Source organism: Esox lucius, chromosome 8 (genome assembly GCF_011004845.1).
Source record: "Esox lucius isolate fEsoLuc1 chromosome 8, fEsoLuc1.pri, whole genome shotgun sequence".
Lineage (NCBI taxonomy): Eukaryota > Metazoa > Chordata > Actinopteri > Esociformes > Esocidae > Esox > Esox lucius.
Genome location: NC_047576.1, coordinates 21280510 through 21296910, shown reverse-complemented (window position 1 = coordinate 21296910; position 16401 = coordinate 21280510). Strand labels below are relative to the sequence as shown.

Sequence of the window (16401 nt, the reverse complement as noted above, 5' to 3'; positions counted from 1 at the left end):
TAAAACTAGATTTACGCGATTACGTTTTCTTCCAACAACATTTGTGTACATCGGTAGTTTTTCAAAAAACTGAGGCTTAGAAACATGAACGTTTAAGCCTCCGTTGCATACAGGGGGCGCTCCAACATCACGCACTACACCACTGAATACATGTTTCTCTCAACCGCATACTGACTTCATTAAACTCTTTGTCAATGAGGAACGTCCATTAATTCCTTTGTTGTTGCTGTTGTTGTTGCGATTTCTTATTCAGAAAAACAAATAAATTGTAGTTAAGTATTTTTTTTTGTGCCAGTTTTGGCATACTGTTGCACATGTTGTAACTGTGTGAGTGTGATAGGCTATGCGACTCCGGACCCCTCCTTTTCCCTGGCCCTGAGGCTCTTCTAACGGCCCCACCAGGCTGGGATAAAGGGTAATTATGAATTACCTATCTCGCTGCACTCAGCGATGCAGTCAAGTCAGCCGACCAGGCCGGTGTTCATGGAGCCCCGGGCTGATCACCCCCAACATCTCTCTCAGCAGGACTTCCAGTGATGCCCAGCGGCCGCACCGCAGCCTTTCTTGCAGAGCAACAGGTCTCTCCAGCCACTAACACGATTGATTCCACATGTTCCTTCAACTGAAACGCTCAAAAGAACGGGGTCCCTTGTTCTCTTTTCTTCCAAATAAACGAATCCCAGTTTAGAATACAAAACCGGTAGAGGTTATGGCACCTAGCTACTCTCAATTTACTCTCCACAACAAAACTTTGAAAACTTTAGTCCATTGAAATAGTCCAGTTATTAACGTCCATTTGATTTAACATTTGGAAGTGGTTATTGTCTGTGAGCAACAGTGCTATACGGACATACAGCACCGGAAAAAATTAAGACCACTGCACCTTTTTCTTTCCTTTCCAAAAACATTGAAAAGGAAAGTTTTGAGTGAGGAACAGAAGCGTTCAATTTGCAGTGGTCTCTTAATTTTAACCCTTATGTTCCTCCCAAAACCTTCCCTTTCGACTTTTTTTGAATTCTGAGACAATTCTGAGACATATCTTATAGTCCTGTGTATAAAATAGCTTTCAACCACATAATAAATAGATCTATAAGCCAGCTAGCGCTCAATGTCGAACATTTTCTGGTCTTTGTATTTTTTCATGGCCATAATAGCCTAAGTGTGACTTTTACCAACTATGAAATGTCATGTAAGCTGGTCCTTGGGGATGTTGTTTGTGATAACTGGTTAATCTGAAGCTCTTTCTCGTACCTCATTTATCACTTTATATGTTTGTAAACGAGTGTGTGTGTGTTTGTAAACAAGTAAGAGTACATTTTATGGATGTGATATGATTTAATTTGGATGTTTATTCAACATTCCAAACTGGGAAATGTCATCTATGGCACCCAGACGTGCTGTTTAGAATAGTTCGTGAGCACACTCAATTCCCCGCGAGTCCAAATTCATACATCATAACTTACTGTAATAACCATTCTGGAAATGACATTTGTTTAGCACACTACAGTCAAGTCCTGAGCACAAGATTATCACATTGGTCAGTGGAATTGGCATACATCTGATTAGAACCCAGCGTCCACAAGGGGGCCTTCAAATGTTTTAGGTTTCAAATGGACGTGAGTTGTTTGGTCAATAATTGAGCCCCTAGAGTAAGTTTCTTTCCAGACGGGTTTGAGCATCAGTCAAACTGACATTAAAATAACATAATCAGCCAACGGAAATTTGACACTGAGACGTGTAGGCTAAAACGTTTTAGGAAAGCGTATAATGTATTTATTTGGCTACGTGTAGGTACTAGGCAAAACCATTTGTAATTGCGCTATATGAAATATCCGAAATATCTATCATTAATAATGCTGAATGGATATTGCTTTTTGTTGGTGGGAATTGTCTCTCAGAATGTATCAACTTAAATCTTCACACATATCTTCCATTGACCTCAATGCATGCGTAAATATTTGTATTGACATTAGAACAGGCAAAAAAAAAATCACAAAAAAAAATGAAAGTATCTGAAAATTAAAAGGACCATCTCGTTGACATTTACTTGCTATAGGCCTATGAAAACATATTAGGCTACACCTAATGTAGGCTAAGGAAATTTGACACATTTGCAGATAGACCACTAAAACTCGTCTCATTGACTGTTTATATTTAAGGTCACCAAGCATTCAAACATTACGTATATTTATATTATAATATTTTAACTAAGGTTATGTCCCTAGACTTGAGAGTGTCCAGTGGTCAATGTCGGTATGTGTCGAGCTATGTGTCGACTCAAGCGCTGTCCAGCGTTCTGAAACGTGCCCTGACAACTGCAGGGGGTATGGTGCAGTTAAATCCACTCCAAGCAAAAACACGTCTTAATCGTAGCATTTTAACAAAATGAAAATCGATTGTCTGTCTATCTTTTGCATACCAGTTTGGTAGGATGATCTCTGAGTACAAGCATGAATTGATCTGAATAACTGATAGTGGTGATTTTAAATGTTGGAGTAATACGGGGAATGTAGGCTACCAAGGAATATATAAAAATATCATAATCCACAATAGACGACAAATCTTGATTTGATATGATAAAATACTTGTTCATATCAAACAACGTTAATGTTTTACGAATACCAGACTTCTACTAATATTGCCCTTAATCTGACCGGTTGTAGAAGGTATTGTTGATATATGTTTATTAGTGTTGCTGGGCGACCTGCACTTGCGCGACCAGTGGAGGTGACACAGTGACTTAAATGTTTGCTCAAACATCCGGGCAAAAGTCATAGGCCTAGGCTACTTGTTTTAGATCTTCGTCATTATTCCCTTTTTTTCGTGTAATTTCTGACCGAGGCCGAATGTTGCTGAAAGAGAAAATGCTGCAATATGCATTGTTCTTCACTTTCAAAATGATTTCTATCTTAAATGTGTTCAGTGTTAGCCCACAACCAAAAGATGTAATCCTATCTTCAACCACTAATGAATCATGTAAATTACACATCTTGACAACCTTGCGATTAACCCTTTGCAGATGGCTTTTGGACGTATAGAACCAACCATGCTTCTGGCCCAATACATATTTTGTGACTTAGGCCTATATTTTAATTAAGGGGTCAAATAGTGATATATTTCAGTTATTCAACACAGCCATGTATTGATCATATGTAGGCTATAGCATAATTAGGCGTAACCTATAGCCTACGTTAAGGACTGGTAAAAATGGCCCCTAAAGTGTATAAAATAAATAACACAATGAAGGAGACGAGTACAGTTGTCCATTTAATAAAATTTGGCAATTATTAAAAATAATTAATTATAGTTAGCTATATGCTTATGAAAATTATGTTAAACTGTTCCTTCAACCATAGGCCTAATGTAGGCAAGTGCAAAAAAACTATCCGGCATGGATTTAAAACCAGTGGTCATATGCTGCTATCCAAATGTTTTATACATTCTTTTTGGAGGAATTCGGTTCTTGTTGACCAGAGGGACTCCTTCGTTTTTTCGTTTCTTCTTTTTTCCATTTCATCCGCCGATTCTGGAACCAGATTTTGATATGCCTCTCGGTCAGGTTGAGTGTAGTGGCCAGTTCGTATCTGCGTGGCCTGGAGATGTACTTGTTAAAGAGGAACTCCTTCTCCAGTTCCAGTAACTGAGCCCGACTATATGCCGTACGGTTTCGCTTGATTTCTTCTGCGTTTTTGGAAAAAACACCTTAAAAGACGAAAATGCAAATACGATGTTATTATTTTTATTTATTGTATTTGTCTGATTGTGAAGGCTGTACTTTTTTTTTTCGTTTTAATACTATAAACTTAATTATTGTAGGTAAGGCCTAGTTATGAGGCCTTCTGCATTGTTCCCCCGTCTAATTCAATCAGATGAGCTATAGGTACATCCAGACTTACATAAAAAGAGCTACTACATGTTTGGTTGATATGTAGACAAACAAAAATGTTAATAGCAAAGTGTCTTGCTCACCTGGGAATGATTGGTATGACTGAACTCTGGAACTCCTCATCCAGGGGAATGACATGTCTCCTGGTGATTCGGCCCCCACCGCAGGGCTGTCTCCTGGATGGTAGTGGTCAGGCACACGACAAGGACTAGTCAAGAAATCCTGTTCCTGGGTGTGTGCCTGAACAGGATTTGAGTACTGACAGTTAGGTAGCTCGGAAGGCAGCAAAGTCCGGTTGCTCCGGTGTTGGACAGAGGCATGAGAGGGAATTGGGATCCGTACCTGCTCAATGTCACAGCTGTAGCGACAAGAGGGAGGGTTATAGTCATACTCAGCTGACGGTAGTTGAACTCTCCCATCATCATAATAAACATCCGAAGTATCCATTATTGAGTACCCTATATTTTCCCCGGCGTACTTTTTATATGACGTCCATGTACGGCAATGTATCTTTCAAGTGAGGCAACAGCCTGGAGTGTACCTATTAGTGGATATCTGGCCCTAGTCACGTGATTGGCACGAAACGGGATACTGGCTACATGCCAGATATGCCAGGGTTTTAGCTACAGTGGGTAGTTGAATCAGTTATTTCCAGAGGTAAATAAATCACAAACTTACTTCATTGTCATCATTAACCTGCCTTCATCTTTCACCTTCAAGAATAGACTCTTTGTTAGGGAACAGAATAATCTTGACCCACTTCGAAACCTTACAGTTACCTTAACACGCCATGCTTAATATTTACTGAATGAAATTCTATTTATATTAGCATTGTAGGCCTGTATATTATTTCGACATGGATGCATTGGAGGCCGACATTTTTATTTTTTGTCAGGTGGAATATTCAGGGAGGTAAAATAACTTTTTGCTTGACATGCAGTCCAGCCACCTTTCGTAATCAAATGGTGTGTATTTAATTTCCTTTGTAAATATGTAAAGCTGTCATTCACCATGAGTGGCTAAGCTGATAAAATAAACGGCACTTTTATGGAACAAGGGGGAACATATCTAAGTAGGGCAGTGATTGATACTGTTTCTCTTTGTCCCTCCTACACACCACAATATTAGTTATACACTATAAATGCCTCCAACAATTGTCCAATAACAAATAATTGTGTGCTGTAATTACTCTTAGGTTATGTCAAGTGTTACTGGGTTTTTCAATACTATTCGTCATTGTTATTATGTCATTATTGTTATTAATTGTTCTGCTATTTGGGCTATGTGTACTTCTGTCTGTTTTAACGATATAAAGTATCCTAATATTCAGCCCTTTTGGGGTGCTATATTTATTCATCCACTAAATGCAGTTGATGATTTAAGAGGCACGCTCTAACCCAACAAAAGATTGCATTTTAATGGTCTAGTGGTTGACACTTTAGAAAAGCACTATTCTGAAGAGCATGACAAAAGCTCATGGCACATATTGTGTGGTGACCGGGCTCCCACTAGATTAAGTCACCAAAGACAGCATTGATGAGACACGTGTCCAGAATTCAGTTTCATCATCATTGGAAACAAGCTCGTCACTGGGCACTCCTAGGCCCCATGCTTTACACTGGGCGAGCATGATTCATGTCCACTCCAAGCCCTTAAACACAGAAGAGAGGGTTGTCACATCTATCGAGAGCCAAAATTGTACTTGCAGATTCATGACCAAGCCAAAGGTCTCCGCGGGCAGAGACAAAACTTTTTCTTTCTTTTTTTTTAGCGCATTGGCACTTTGTTTCCTCCTACAGCAGATCTCCACACGAGACAGCAGCTGCACACTGCTGAAAAGCAGTCGTGTTCATTGTCTTTTGTCATGCGTTGCCTAATTGACACATTTTAAACAGGCTTAGCTATTAAATCCCCTTTCTAGTGGTGATTTTGGTGGTTGCTGTATTTACAAGGTTTCATAATTAATCCAAATTAAGGTATAAATACCAACATTTTACATTCCATAACATCGTGGTGGTGATTGGCAGCATAAGTCATAACTAAATTGCGTCGAATTTCTAATGCCTGCCAGTTAATTTTTATTGCTTAATTATTTGTTTTCTTTCGATGGTGCCAAAAACGCTACAGGTCTACACGTGTTTTTTATTATTTTTAAGAATTTAGACTGTGTCCCCCAGAAAATCTTGTCATGGCCTGAAAGGTTAATACACTCCAAATACACTCCAAGCTTCGGGCTATAATAGCGAACTGACAGTTCGAGGTCAGCGCCCGTTGGTCTGAAAAGGGGGAGACTTACCCAAATATGCAGTTACCTCCATTGTCCATTGGTTTTAATGGGCCGGTGGTCTTTTACTCTCACACCTGCAAGAGGGAACTCTAATTCGATTAATAGGAACTTCAGTATATATTCATTAGGTGGCTTTCCCTCAATAATATATGATCACCAGCGGGAGCTGAAAAGAGACCATTTATTCCGGGTCTGAATGGGCCTGCGTGGGATCAAAACTTCACCTGCTTCCCCTCTCAATTAGGAATGTATCCCAAACTCCGACTGAAACGAGTTAAATTAACCGTTAGTTAATTTCCTATCGTCCTTCCTACGTAATCCTTCCATTTTCAGGGCACCCCTCAATTTACCATAAATTGAAAGGTTCAAATAGTGCTTAATGAAACAGTGACTAAATCGTTCTCTCGCACTCGGGGGAACCCTGTAGTTGTTTCTTCAAAGCCCTCAGAGTCTGCAGCGGTCGGGGGTCCAGCGCAAAATGCGAGTCCCAAAGCAGGACAATCTAACCTGTCAAAGCCTTCGCCCAGTTCTGTATACGCATCCTTGTTCCTTGTTTCGAAGGAATTGCAGCATAATCAACTAACGTGGGACTGAAACTGCAATTAAACTGCTTTTGGACAAGGGAAATCTCTTCAAAACCGAACTTAACATGGATAAATAAGGCAATTACCCTGGTTTAGTATGGAGATTCGGCCCCCACCACATTTGTCCAGGGGAAATATAGACCTGTAGCCTAAACGAATAAAATGAAGCCAAATATCACGATATGAATGTAAAATAAATGTTGAGAATGTCTTAACTCTTATGAAACACTAATTATTAAGTGCTGAAAGTTAGTGCACCTATTCTGAGACTAACTTTTCTTTTATGCGATGTTTAGGCCTATAGCAATCCAACGCAAATTAATTAATTGCAATGGAAAACAATACTTGACCAGTTATGTTTAACTGTTAAGTCATTTTGCACTATTTAAAGCTCTGGCAAGAGGAAAAACACTAGAATATATTTCGATTTTTTTGTGCTAAACGCCTTCTCAGGGAGTCCGAGATGTTGCAAATTTTGCGCTACACAGCTTCTCAGGGAGTCTGAGGTGTTGCAAAACAAATAATTGGTGTTGGAACTCAAGGTGTAATATAAAATAATGTGCCCACCTCATGAATGTAGCGCCCCTCCCATCATTTCCCGTTAAAACGTGCAAACCCTTCCATTCGTACAATTGAACTACCAAGAAGGCAACCCCCCTTCATGGAACTCAAGGGTTCCATAAAGGAACCGGTACGTTATAAAACCAAATAAGGTTCCAAATAAAGCCGAAAAGTGTAATTTAAAGGGATATCATATGGGGACACCAGAATAACATCTTTAGCTACCTTTTTGTTTAGGGTGTAGGGCGAGGAATAGTGACTTGCCTGATAACTGAGGCTCCTGGAGGCATGGGCTGGATGGCGACACTATGGTCAACTACTTCAGAATCAAAGATGAAACCAAGGCACTCAGTATCAGAATCAGTATCATACAAAACCTACTCTTAATTTTCTGGAAAGTAATAAAACATTAAAACCGTGTTGTTATTTTTACGGTTTTGGACATTGTCAACCTATACGTCTGTATACCTTCTACTTTACTAAAATCGTTCAATCAAAAGGTAAATGAGACTACCCAGAGTTCCGCTGAGAATAGATGCGTGCAATGTCTACTAACGGCAAATCATCTTAAATTTGGCAGCTCAAGTTCGGATACCTATACCTGTTTTCAGAGAGCCTTTAGGTGTAAACAACAAAGTGAAACCTTCCCTAACAAATTGAAACTGTTTAAGTGTCAATATCATTAATAATAGTGGCCGCTTACTCCTTGGTTGCGCTTATCAACCTGCACCTCCAAACAGTGGGACAAAATAACATGTTTAAACCAAGGAGGCTTAGGCTGGGCACGGTCAACCCCAGCCGCAAGATCAAACACCTCCTTTGCATCAGGCTATTAAATTAAAGTGAAAGAGCGGAAATCCAATCATTTTAATCTTGGTTCTTCATATCAACTGGTTAACATGCACGTGTCCCTTGAAAAATTGTCTCAAATCTGTATAATCAATCTGTAATTATTTTAAGTAAATTGACAAAACTATCAATCAAACTAAAACCTGCTAAGTATTTATAGCGATATATAACCAGCAATATAAAATCCACCCAGTACATATATAACTGAGATACAACTTAGCAACGTTTTATTAGAATAAATACAAATGTACATATTATTTACATAATCAGTTTATATACACATACAAATTCACGTGCAGAAATCAGATATGAACCGGAGTGGATCAACAGCGTCATAGCCACACTGATATGATATGTTTCTATAAGCGCATGGGGAAGAATACAAAACATTGTATGACAGCTACTCACAACATTTGACGTTGGCTTGAACTCTGGAGGATTTAACATCACATTTATGATTCTAAATGTTTTAACAAATAAAACATGTAGTCTAATCACAAGTTGTTCATATTGGACAGCTAACCTAAAATTAAAATAGGCCTACAACCCAGGGAAAGAGATATTCCCAAGACTTCTTCTGGAAGTATCATTTCTGGGCCCTGAGCTCGTCTGGTGTAACTGAATCCGTATTGAACCAGGGTAGAACAAGTGCCAGTGTTTAACGGAAGTCTGTGGTGTAAGATTGGATGCCCTCAGATAGGGGATATCTCTTTTTCCTCTGACGCTGATTCAGGGGATAGAGATTCCTCGTCCTCAGACCTTGGGTAGTCCGTGTGACCGCTAGCGCACTTGCAACCGCTGTGCGCGCTCCTCTGTGTACCTTTGCCCTCCTTCTTGTGTTTCACCCTCCTGTTCTGAAACCAGATCTTCACTTGCTTCTCTGAGAGATTCAGATACGTCGCTATTTCGATTCTTCTGAGCCGGGAAAGATACATATTGGATGAGAACTCCCTTTCCAGTTCCAACAGTTGCGTGCTGGTGAAAGCCGTGCGCATCCTCTTGCCATTCTGAATGTGACTGCTCTCCGAAGCACCTGTTGGAGACAGGACAATGATTCAGACAAATATTACATTTCCAAATCAACATGTACAGTGTATCAGCACTCTATAATCTATGCAATACGCGCGTAATTATGCGTAATTGGGTAGATTTGATATGCAAAAAAATAAAGAAAATAACATGAATATCTAGTGTTGCAATTAAGATATATAATTTGTTTGAAGATCGAATTAACCAGGTTGTTGTATTGTTGTAATGTTGTATACCGGTGGTTGAGAGACCATAGGCTTACCTATGGAGAGACAGTGGTACCTCCTTGGGTCTGTGACGCTGTACGTGGGCGTGCAGACAGGTGCATGTCCCGGGTGCGTTAGCCCTGGAGTCTGTTGGTGGTGTGATATCCTCTGACAATATTGGGCCTCCGCTCCCGGGAACTGAGTCTTCAGCATCGCTATACCCCCGCGGGGAGAGTGGAGGTGGGACGTGACGCAAAGCGGGCAGACGCAGAAAGTGCCGTTCTTCCTAGACTGGCACACCGGCCCAGTGACTGTCATCATAGTGGGCGAGTGCATGCTGATAGGGATCAGGAAGTCTTGTCCAGGATGCTCGTTTAGAGGAACTGGTCGCACTGTGTCCTTGATAATCAAAGAATCGACATAAAAGGACCTAGACATGGCTGCAGAATTATATGCGGTCAGTCAGTATTGGTCCTTGAACAAGATACTGTCCGTTTCTCATCTGAAGCCCTCGGGATCTTGGAAGGTGCTTATGTTTGATGGTTAAACAAAAGGGACCCCGGAGAGGGCTGGCCCTAGCATCACCCACGTGCGCAGCCGGCTCCAAGAGCTTTGATATTCTGCGAGTGACCCAAATCACGTGACGCCGCAGAGAACTTCCAATCAAATTCTCCACATTTGCTAATTTAACCCACTAGTAGTTAATTTAATCTATAGTCAGTAAAGCAGCTCAAGCATCATCAACACTAATGTCATTTCAGCATGAAAAAGAAAAACATATTTAAAACATACATCATTGTTTCAAAATAGTACGACTGTCCATTTTAGCGGTTACATTAATTAGAGATCAACTGAGATAAATGTGTTACAAAACATGTTTATTGTTTATTTAAAGGTGAACTTGACCGATAGGTTACATCTAGGCTAGATATGTCTTAAAATAAAAAGAGTGGAAATGCACCTACCAACATCTACCATCATATCAGTCTCTATCATCTTAAGGCAAACCTTTCCAAAACACATAGAAAACAAAAACATTAGAATGGGAGCAGCCTCAGGGCTATAAGTGAAATATGTAAACCACTGACCATTGCGGCACTGTTATAAACTTGATCGTTCATAACACTGTGAACAATGAGCTCTCTATTAGCAGAGCAAACAAGCTTAAAAGTTTAATTATTTGTTATTCGTTTTAATAAAAATCCAAATTAAGAAGCAACATATGCTTTGATAATTACTTTATAATTAACATCATTGTATGTCCCAAGACTTGTAAATGGTTATAATAGGGGAAATATATTTTTATTTGTGAAAGTTTATTTTGGGAAATTAGTTTAACATTATAGATCACGTGACTGTGAAATATATTCCATAATAATATTATTCCATTATAATCATACCTTTCCCCCTCCACTCCACCGTTTAGTAAAGATTTCGGGTCTAGCAATTAAATAATTATGAATGGCTGCGATTTGAGTTCAGCTATTTGATAGTGATTAGGATTCAATTAGAAAGTGTTTATTATGGTGTGTTTCTGCCGGGTAAACAGGCAGCTATTTCAGAAATGCGTTAATCCCTCATCTTGTGACAATAATTAGCGAGTTTGATCTCCTGGCGGGTCACTAGTCGGTTTAGCTTCTACTTTCATCTGCGGCCTAACGCTTCCAACGTCCAGACAGAGGGGAGGCAAGCGGCGCGCGTTTGGATGGTTTAATGGTGCAAACATTACAGGTGCAAAAATTAATGCGGTCAGTTGAGAATAGGAAAGTAGGCTTACAATAATACAGTTTAACGATGGCAACGAGGTCGAAAACTAACTATAACAATAACAGCCCTCGCTGTTCCAGTTCCAGCTCCAGTTGAAAGGTAACTCTAAAATCGTAGTATACTACATGTTTGTAAGGTTTGAACGGGTTTGTTCTACGCGTCAATTATTTTACTGTGATTTTTTTCTAATTTGGAGAGCAACCAGTGGGAGACCACTGCTCATACGAATTTAATTGGTATCTTTAAACGAATTAAAATGTGATTTTAAGCAGGAATAAATGACAGAAAACAAACACGTCGCTCTCTCAGACTGTAATTGCTATAATAAAGTGAACACAGGGTATGACAAGAGAAGCGCACTGGGTTGTTATGGTACGGAGAACCATTTCGAGAGAGCGGAGTGGGGGGGGGGGGGGGGTAGAGAGAGAGCACAAATCAGGCGGAATGATGTGTGGCGCGCGCCCTCATCACACCATCCTAGCTCTAATATTATTTTTCCATAATTCTGCACGATAAAATTTCATTGTCTATTAAGTAATCCCACAAATGACATCCTTTATGAGGCTATAATGAGCTCTAATTGCCACGACTAGTGGAGCCACGTGGAAGGGTTTAGCAGGCATTAAGCTGCCGGGTACAGAGCACAGACTGTTACCTAGCCATTACTTTCATAATTCAAGGAGAAAATGAGTCCATTTAAGGGAAAAATCCTTTGATTCTTTTTATTCTGCTCGGGGTGACAGGACTACAGCTTTGTCTGCTTCAGTTAAAAAGCGATGCAACAAATGGGACCGTTACCAAATTGCCCCTTAAAAATGTCCAAGTTTGAAAAGAATGTCAGAAATCCATAAAGGTCCGAGGGCCCCACTGCATGTTGTGTGCAAACTATATCATAATTCAGCATTTATTCTATTCAGACCCATTCAAGTCATGTTGATGTGGCAATTAATCATGTATCCATTCATTATAATGAAGATCAAATTAGTATTAATTACACTTCAGGAAATAATGCACATTGCGTTTAGTCCTCACAGATTAGGCCTATCGGTTGATAGTTTCCTCTCAGTGGGAAGATAAACCACGTATATGCTTGTTTGTGTGCGTGTGTGCGCGCGCACGCGCGGGAGTGTGTGTGTGTTTCTTTCTGTCTGTGTAGTGAACACAGGGCTTTGAGTTTCTCAAGGACAAAAAACGCAAACTTGTTAAAGTGCAGTGCTGAGGCAGCCCCTCTTATTCACAATCCATATTATACCGTGAAGAAGTCCATTACTGTTTTGTTGAACAAGCGTCATTAACTTGTATCAACGCCTTTTTACAAAAGTTGCATTGTTGCACAGGGCCGGCTTGCGGCCCATCTTGGCCAATACAGTGGGTGATTTGCCCCTTTATTAGTAACTAGGCAACAGATCCTGAATAGTTAAACTCAATAGAAACACTCGGGTCCTCAATGGCGATGGGGAAATGAACAATGATCCTGCGGACAACATAATGCCACGCAATGACTTTTCTTTAACAATTATCTCGTTCATGTGAATAGCAGCTGCAGTGACTACTCTTCATCTGTTTTAGAGAAAAGAGAGAGGTCCAGTAGAAGGAAGGTGAATTGGATTCTGGACGAGTCATGGTCCCACTCAATGTGCAATCGAATTTATACCTCAAAGGAAAATTTGATTTCTATGCAGAAATGAGTTAGATATAATAGCATCAAAATAGCGTGACAACATAAATTACCTAGAACGTTGCAGCGGACCGCTGATACTTACAGTAGCAGTCAAAAGTTTGGATACACATACCGATTCACTTGAATAGAAAAAGTGTTTCCAAACTGTTGATTGGTTGGCCAACTGTATGCATCCATTTGTGCAGTGCGGTTAAATGTGGTGCCCACAATTAAAAAAAAGAAAATAATATGGCAAACTATATATATTTTTTTATAAACATGATATGGCTTTATTCCATGTTATTGAGCATATTTTATTTAATTAAAATCTTATTTTGCCCTACATTTGAATTGAAAACCTTCTTGACAATCCTCCCCAGGACAGTGACACCCAAACATAGGGTGAGCCTGTTAAACAAATCCACTCAAAGGCCTCATTTGGTAGAGATGCGCTGGGCTCCCAGTAATTAGAGCATCGTTTCTGGCTCTTGCCGAGCTGCTTAGCCGAGCCACTCGAGATTGAAGGGTGTCGGTCCGGCAAGAAATGTCTGAATGTCCGCACAAACAAACAGAAACATTTGTGTCCGAATTTCGATACTGTGCGCAATTAAGGATAGTCTAGAAAACTAGATAAATACCAAACGATGATGATGTTGACTCACGTTTTTTTTGTCCCAGAGAAGTGTCTTTATTAGTCTCTCCCCCTTATTTTGGACACTGGTCTCTCTGCCTTCTCACTTCCTTCCAAAAGACTAAGCAAATAGTTATTACTGAGCCAGAACGAGTTACAGAAAATAAATAGCCATTATAGCAATGTCCTCTTGCTTGAGTTGCCAAGGAAATGTCCTGAATATCTATCCTAATTTTAATCAGAAGATTTTTCAGACGTTATCTTGGGATGCCTCTCTGTTTTGTCCTCACCATAGCTGTTATTGTTGTTCTGATTTGGGGACTTATCATTGGGTACATGGACTTACTGGTCACTCAACATCCATACCCTATTTTTAATGAGTGGTCTTTTACCAAAAACAATTGCATTATTCGACAATGCCTCTGTTTACTATACACTAACATTGTTTAGACCCTCCTCTCACATATTCCCTCCTTTCAGAACATACACTCACATAATATGTTTGTGTACTACAACATTTCTTTCTGCATTTTTAGATAACAAAAATAATACTCAAAGAAACAACACATTAATATTAGTGATGATGCTACACATGCTTTACAGTCATAGCAATTTTAGTATGCTGGTAGGCCTATTTATTAGATCGCATTCCCTGATACTTTATAATGGGTCAATTACAAGTTCAACATGCTAGTATGAAATGTAATCTTACAGTTTCTCATCCCTCCTATAGCCATTCACCACAGAGGATTCTTACTTCCTGTTTAGCTTTGAACCAAGGAGTGTTTCCCAGAGTGAGTGACAGCTCTCCTTCTATCCAACTAGTTATCCCATCCATTTCTCCCAGGAAGTAAAGGAGGTAATATTGTAACTGTGTTCTCCTTATGAAAGGGGAAATCCCAAGGATTGAGCTTGTGTGCTGGAGCAGAAGCAGCCTGGAATGTGCAGCCAGACCAAGTCTTTTGTCACCAGGCCTGGGGTGAATAAGCATGGGGTACAATCTTTCTACTCCCTTATCCTGCCTGGGCTCAGGAGCAGCCAGTAGCCAGCTGATAGACTTCACGCTTACCCCTATAGCATCCTACATTTGTCAATAATGTTGTCCTTTTATGTGCTATGGTTCACATAAAGGTTTACTGTACTGTAACATAAAGATGTGCTTGTTGTAGAATTTCAGCCATTAAGTCTGAAAGTGATGCTCGTGGGCCAAAACTGTTCCCTTTTTTATGTACTAGGTTATCCAGTTATTTTCCTCATGCTTTGCTTTAAAAATGCCTTTCAGGAGCCTTCCCAATTAAATCATGCATAATGTTTCAACTTTCGATTACATTCTAAAATGTCATCTAGCCTCAGGGCATAAACTAGCCTCAGGGCTTCTCCTCTGCTGGCTTTTCTGACACTGGACACTGAAACCTCTTGTGATGGGTTATGATCTGCGACCCAGCCAACATTTAGAGTCCAAATGACTGCTGCTCACTCATTCCTCAAGTACTGTTGTTTCATTTTCACAGGATCCATTCTAGATAGGAGCTGTAGAGCTTGGTAAGAAATACCACTTTTTTAATGATACTTTTTTGCAGCCCTTTTTTGCCGTTAAATTATGTGGTATTATGGTGAATTGATCAGGTGTTGTTATTTTTGTATTTTGGGTGGTTGCATTTTGTATTTTAGAGACACATCCATACCACATCCATCTGTTCTGGTTCTTTTCCCGCTACTTGCTCAAACAGGACGTCTACACCATAATCTTTATAATAATATGGACATGGTTGTCTATATGGACATAGTTGTCAATATGGACATGGTTTTCCATATTTTTCTACATTGATGGAGCTCCTGGGCATCCAAGCCTCCTCAAGGAGTCAGTACAGTGTGATGAGACAAAGCAACCATAACCAATTGCTAATCCCACAAACCTGGACTGTGCCGGCCAATTGTCTGCAGGACCTCTGGGCTTTTTCTGCAAGCAGATCCAAACCCTGGGCACTGCGAGACACTAATTCTACTGCTGTTTTAAAGGCAGAGGTCTGATTATTTGCAGTCTAGAATTCACAGAATGTTTTTGAGGGAAGCTGAGTGTGACAGTTACCAAACTGACACAACAAGCTTTGATAAGGGGGATAGTTGATTTATTGTGAAATTAATAATGAATGTTTCCGATTACTTTTTCTTTCAGCATAGCTTCCCATTCTCTGACAAACTATTGATTGGGGAACACATCAGCCTCACCCAAAGAAGTGTTTGTCGTTATGTTGATGTTCATCGTTGCCAGTTAGTGTCCCCTGCCCTGGCCCTTCAACTGCTTCCAAAGCCTTCACTCAGACAGGCAACGTTACGATTTCTGAGGACAATGAGAGGAGAGGCCACGCACGCCTAGTCTCCTAACAGCCCTGCCCCCATCTATGGGCAAAGTCACACATCTCTTAATTGAGATTTTCACTGCATTTTTCCAGTCATTATCCACACGGTTCTTCTAATGCGACGCTTAGCAAGACGTGCTGAGAACAGGGGTTTAGAGTGGAGGAGGGGGGGTTAGCTGTCAAGATTTAGCCCCATGCTGGGCCTATGCCATACTGGGATCATTTCAACAAAGATGAGTGCATTGATATGTTTTTTTGTCTTCATATTTCTTTGAGTTGTTGCATTTTACGGCTTGTTTGTATTAATTTCCCAGAATTCTAGCAGAAGCAGGCATAATTCAAATCTTCTGTGTCTTTTCCCTCTATAAATAGCTTTTCTGCAATAGAAGTCAGACAAGAATGACTCTCTCCATATCTGCAAGAGATGACTATCAGTCAAGTTCAGCTTCAGGGATAATTTATTTATCTGAATACAAATATTTTGATTTCATGGCCCAATTTAAGGTATGAAAGATCAATACATTACTCTGATTTTAAAGTGATATTTATAGCTTATAGTTCATGAAATACATGTGACTTCA

The 16401-nt window shown here is 40.0% G+C and overlaps 2 protein-coding genes across 2 annotated transcripts; both read right to left on the bottom strand.

The window, feature by feature from the left end:
- Positions 1 to 3267: 3267 nt before the first annotated feature.
- Positions 3268 to 4403, bottom strand: LOC105011835 (pancreas/duodenum homeobox protein 1). Its single transcript, XM_010872230.2, has 2 exons — positions 3970 to 4403; positions 3268 to 3702 (listed from the first exon to the last, which is right to left on the bottom strand). The coding sequence occupies exons 1-2, from the start codon at positions 4331 to 4333 to the stop codon at positions 3434 to 3436; spliced, it is 633 nt and encodes a 210-aa protein (XP_010870532.1). The 5' UTR covers positions 4334 to 4403; the 3' UTR covers positions 3268 to 3433.
- Positions 4404 to 8372: 3969 nt separating this feature from the next.
- gsx2 (GS homeobox 2) lies at positions 8373 to 9890 on the bottom strand. The gene is made up of 2 exons (XM_010872229.3): positions 9459 to 9890; positions 8373 to 9200 (listed from the first exon to the last, which is right to left on the bottom strand). Exons 1-2 carry the CDS (start codon positions 9838 to 9840, stop codon positions 8860 to 8862), a joined length of 723 nt encoding a protein of 240 aa, XP_010870531.1. The 5' UTR covers positions 9841 to 9890; the 3' UTR covers positions 8373 to 8859.
- Between the last annotated feature and the right edge of the window lie 6511 nt (positions 9891 to 16401).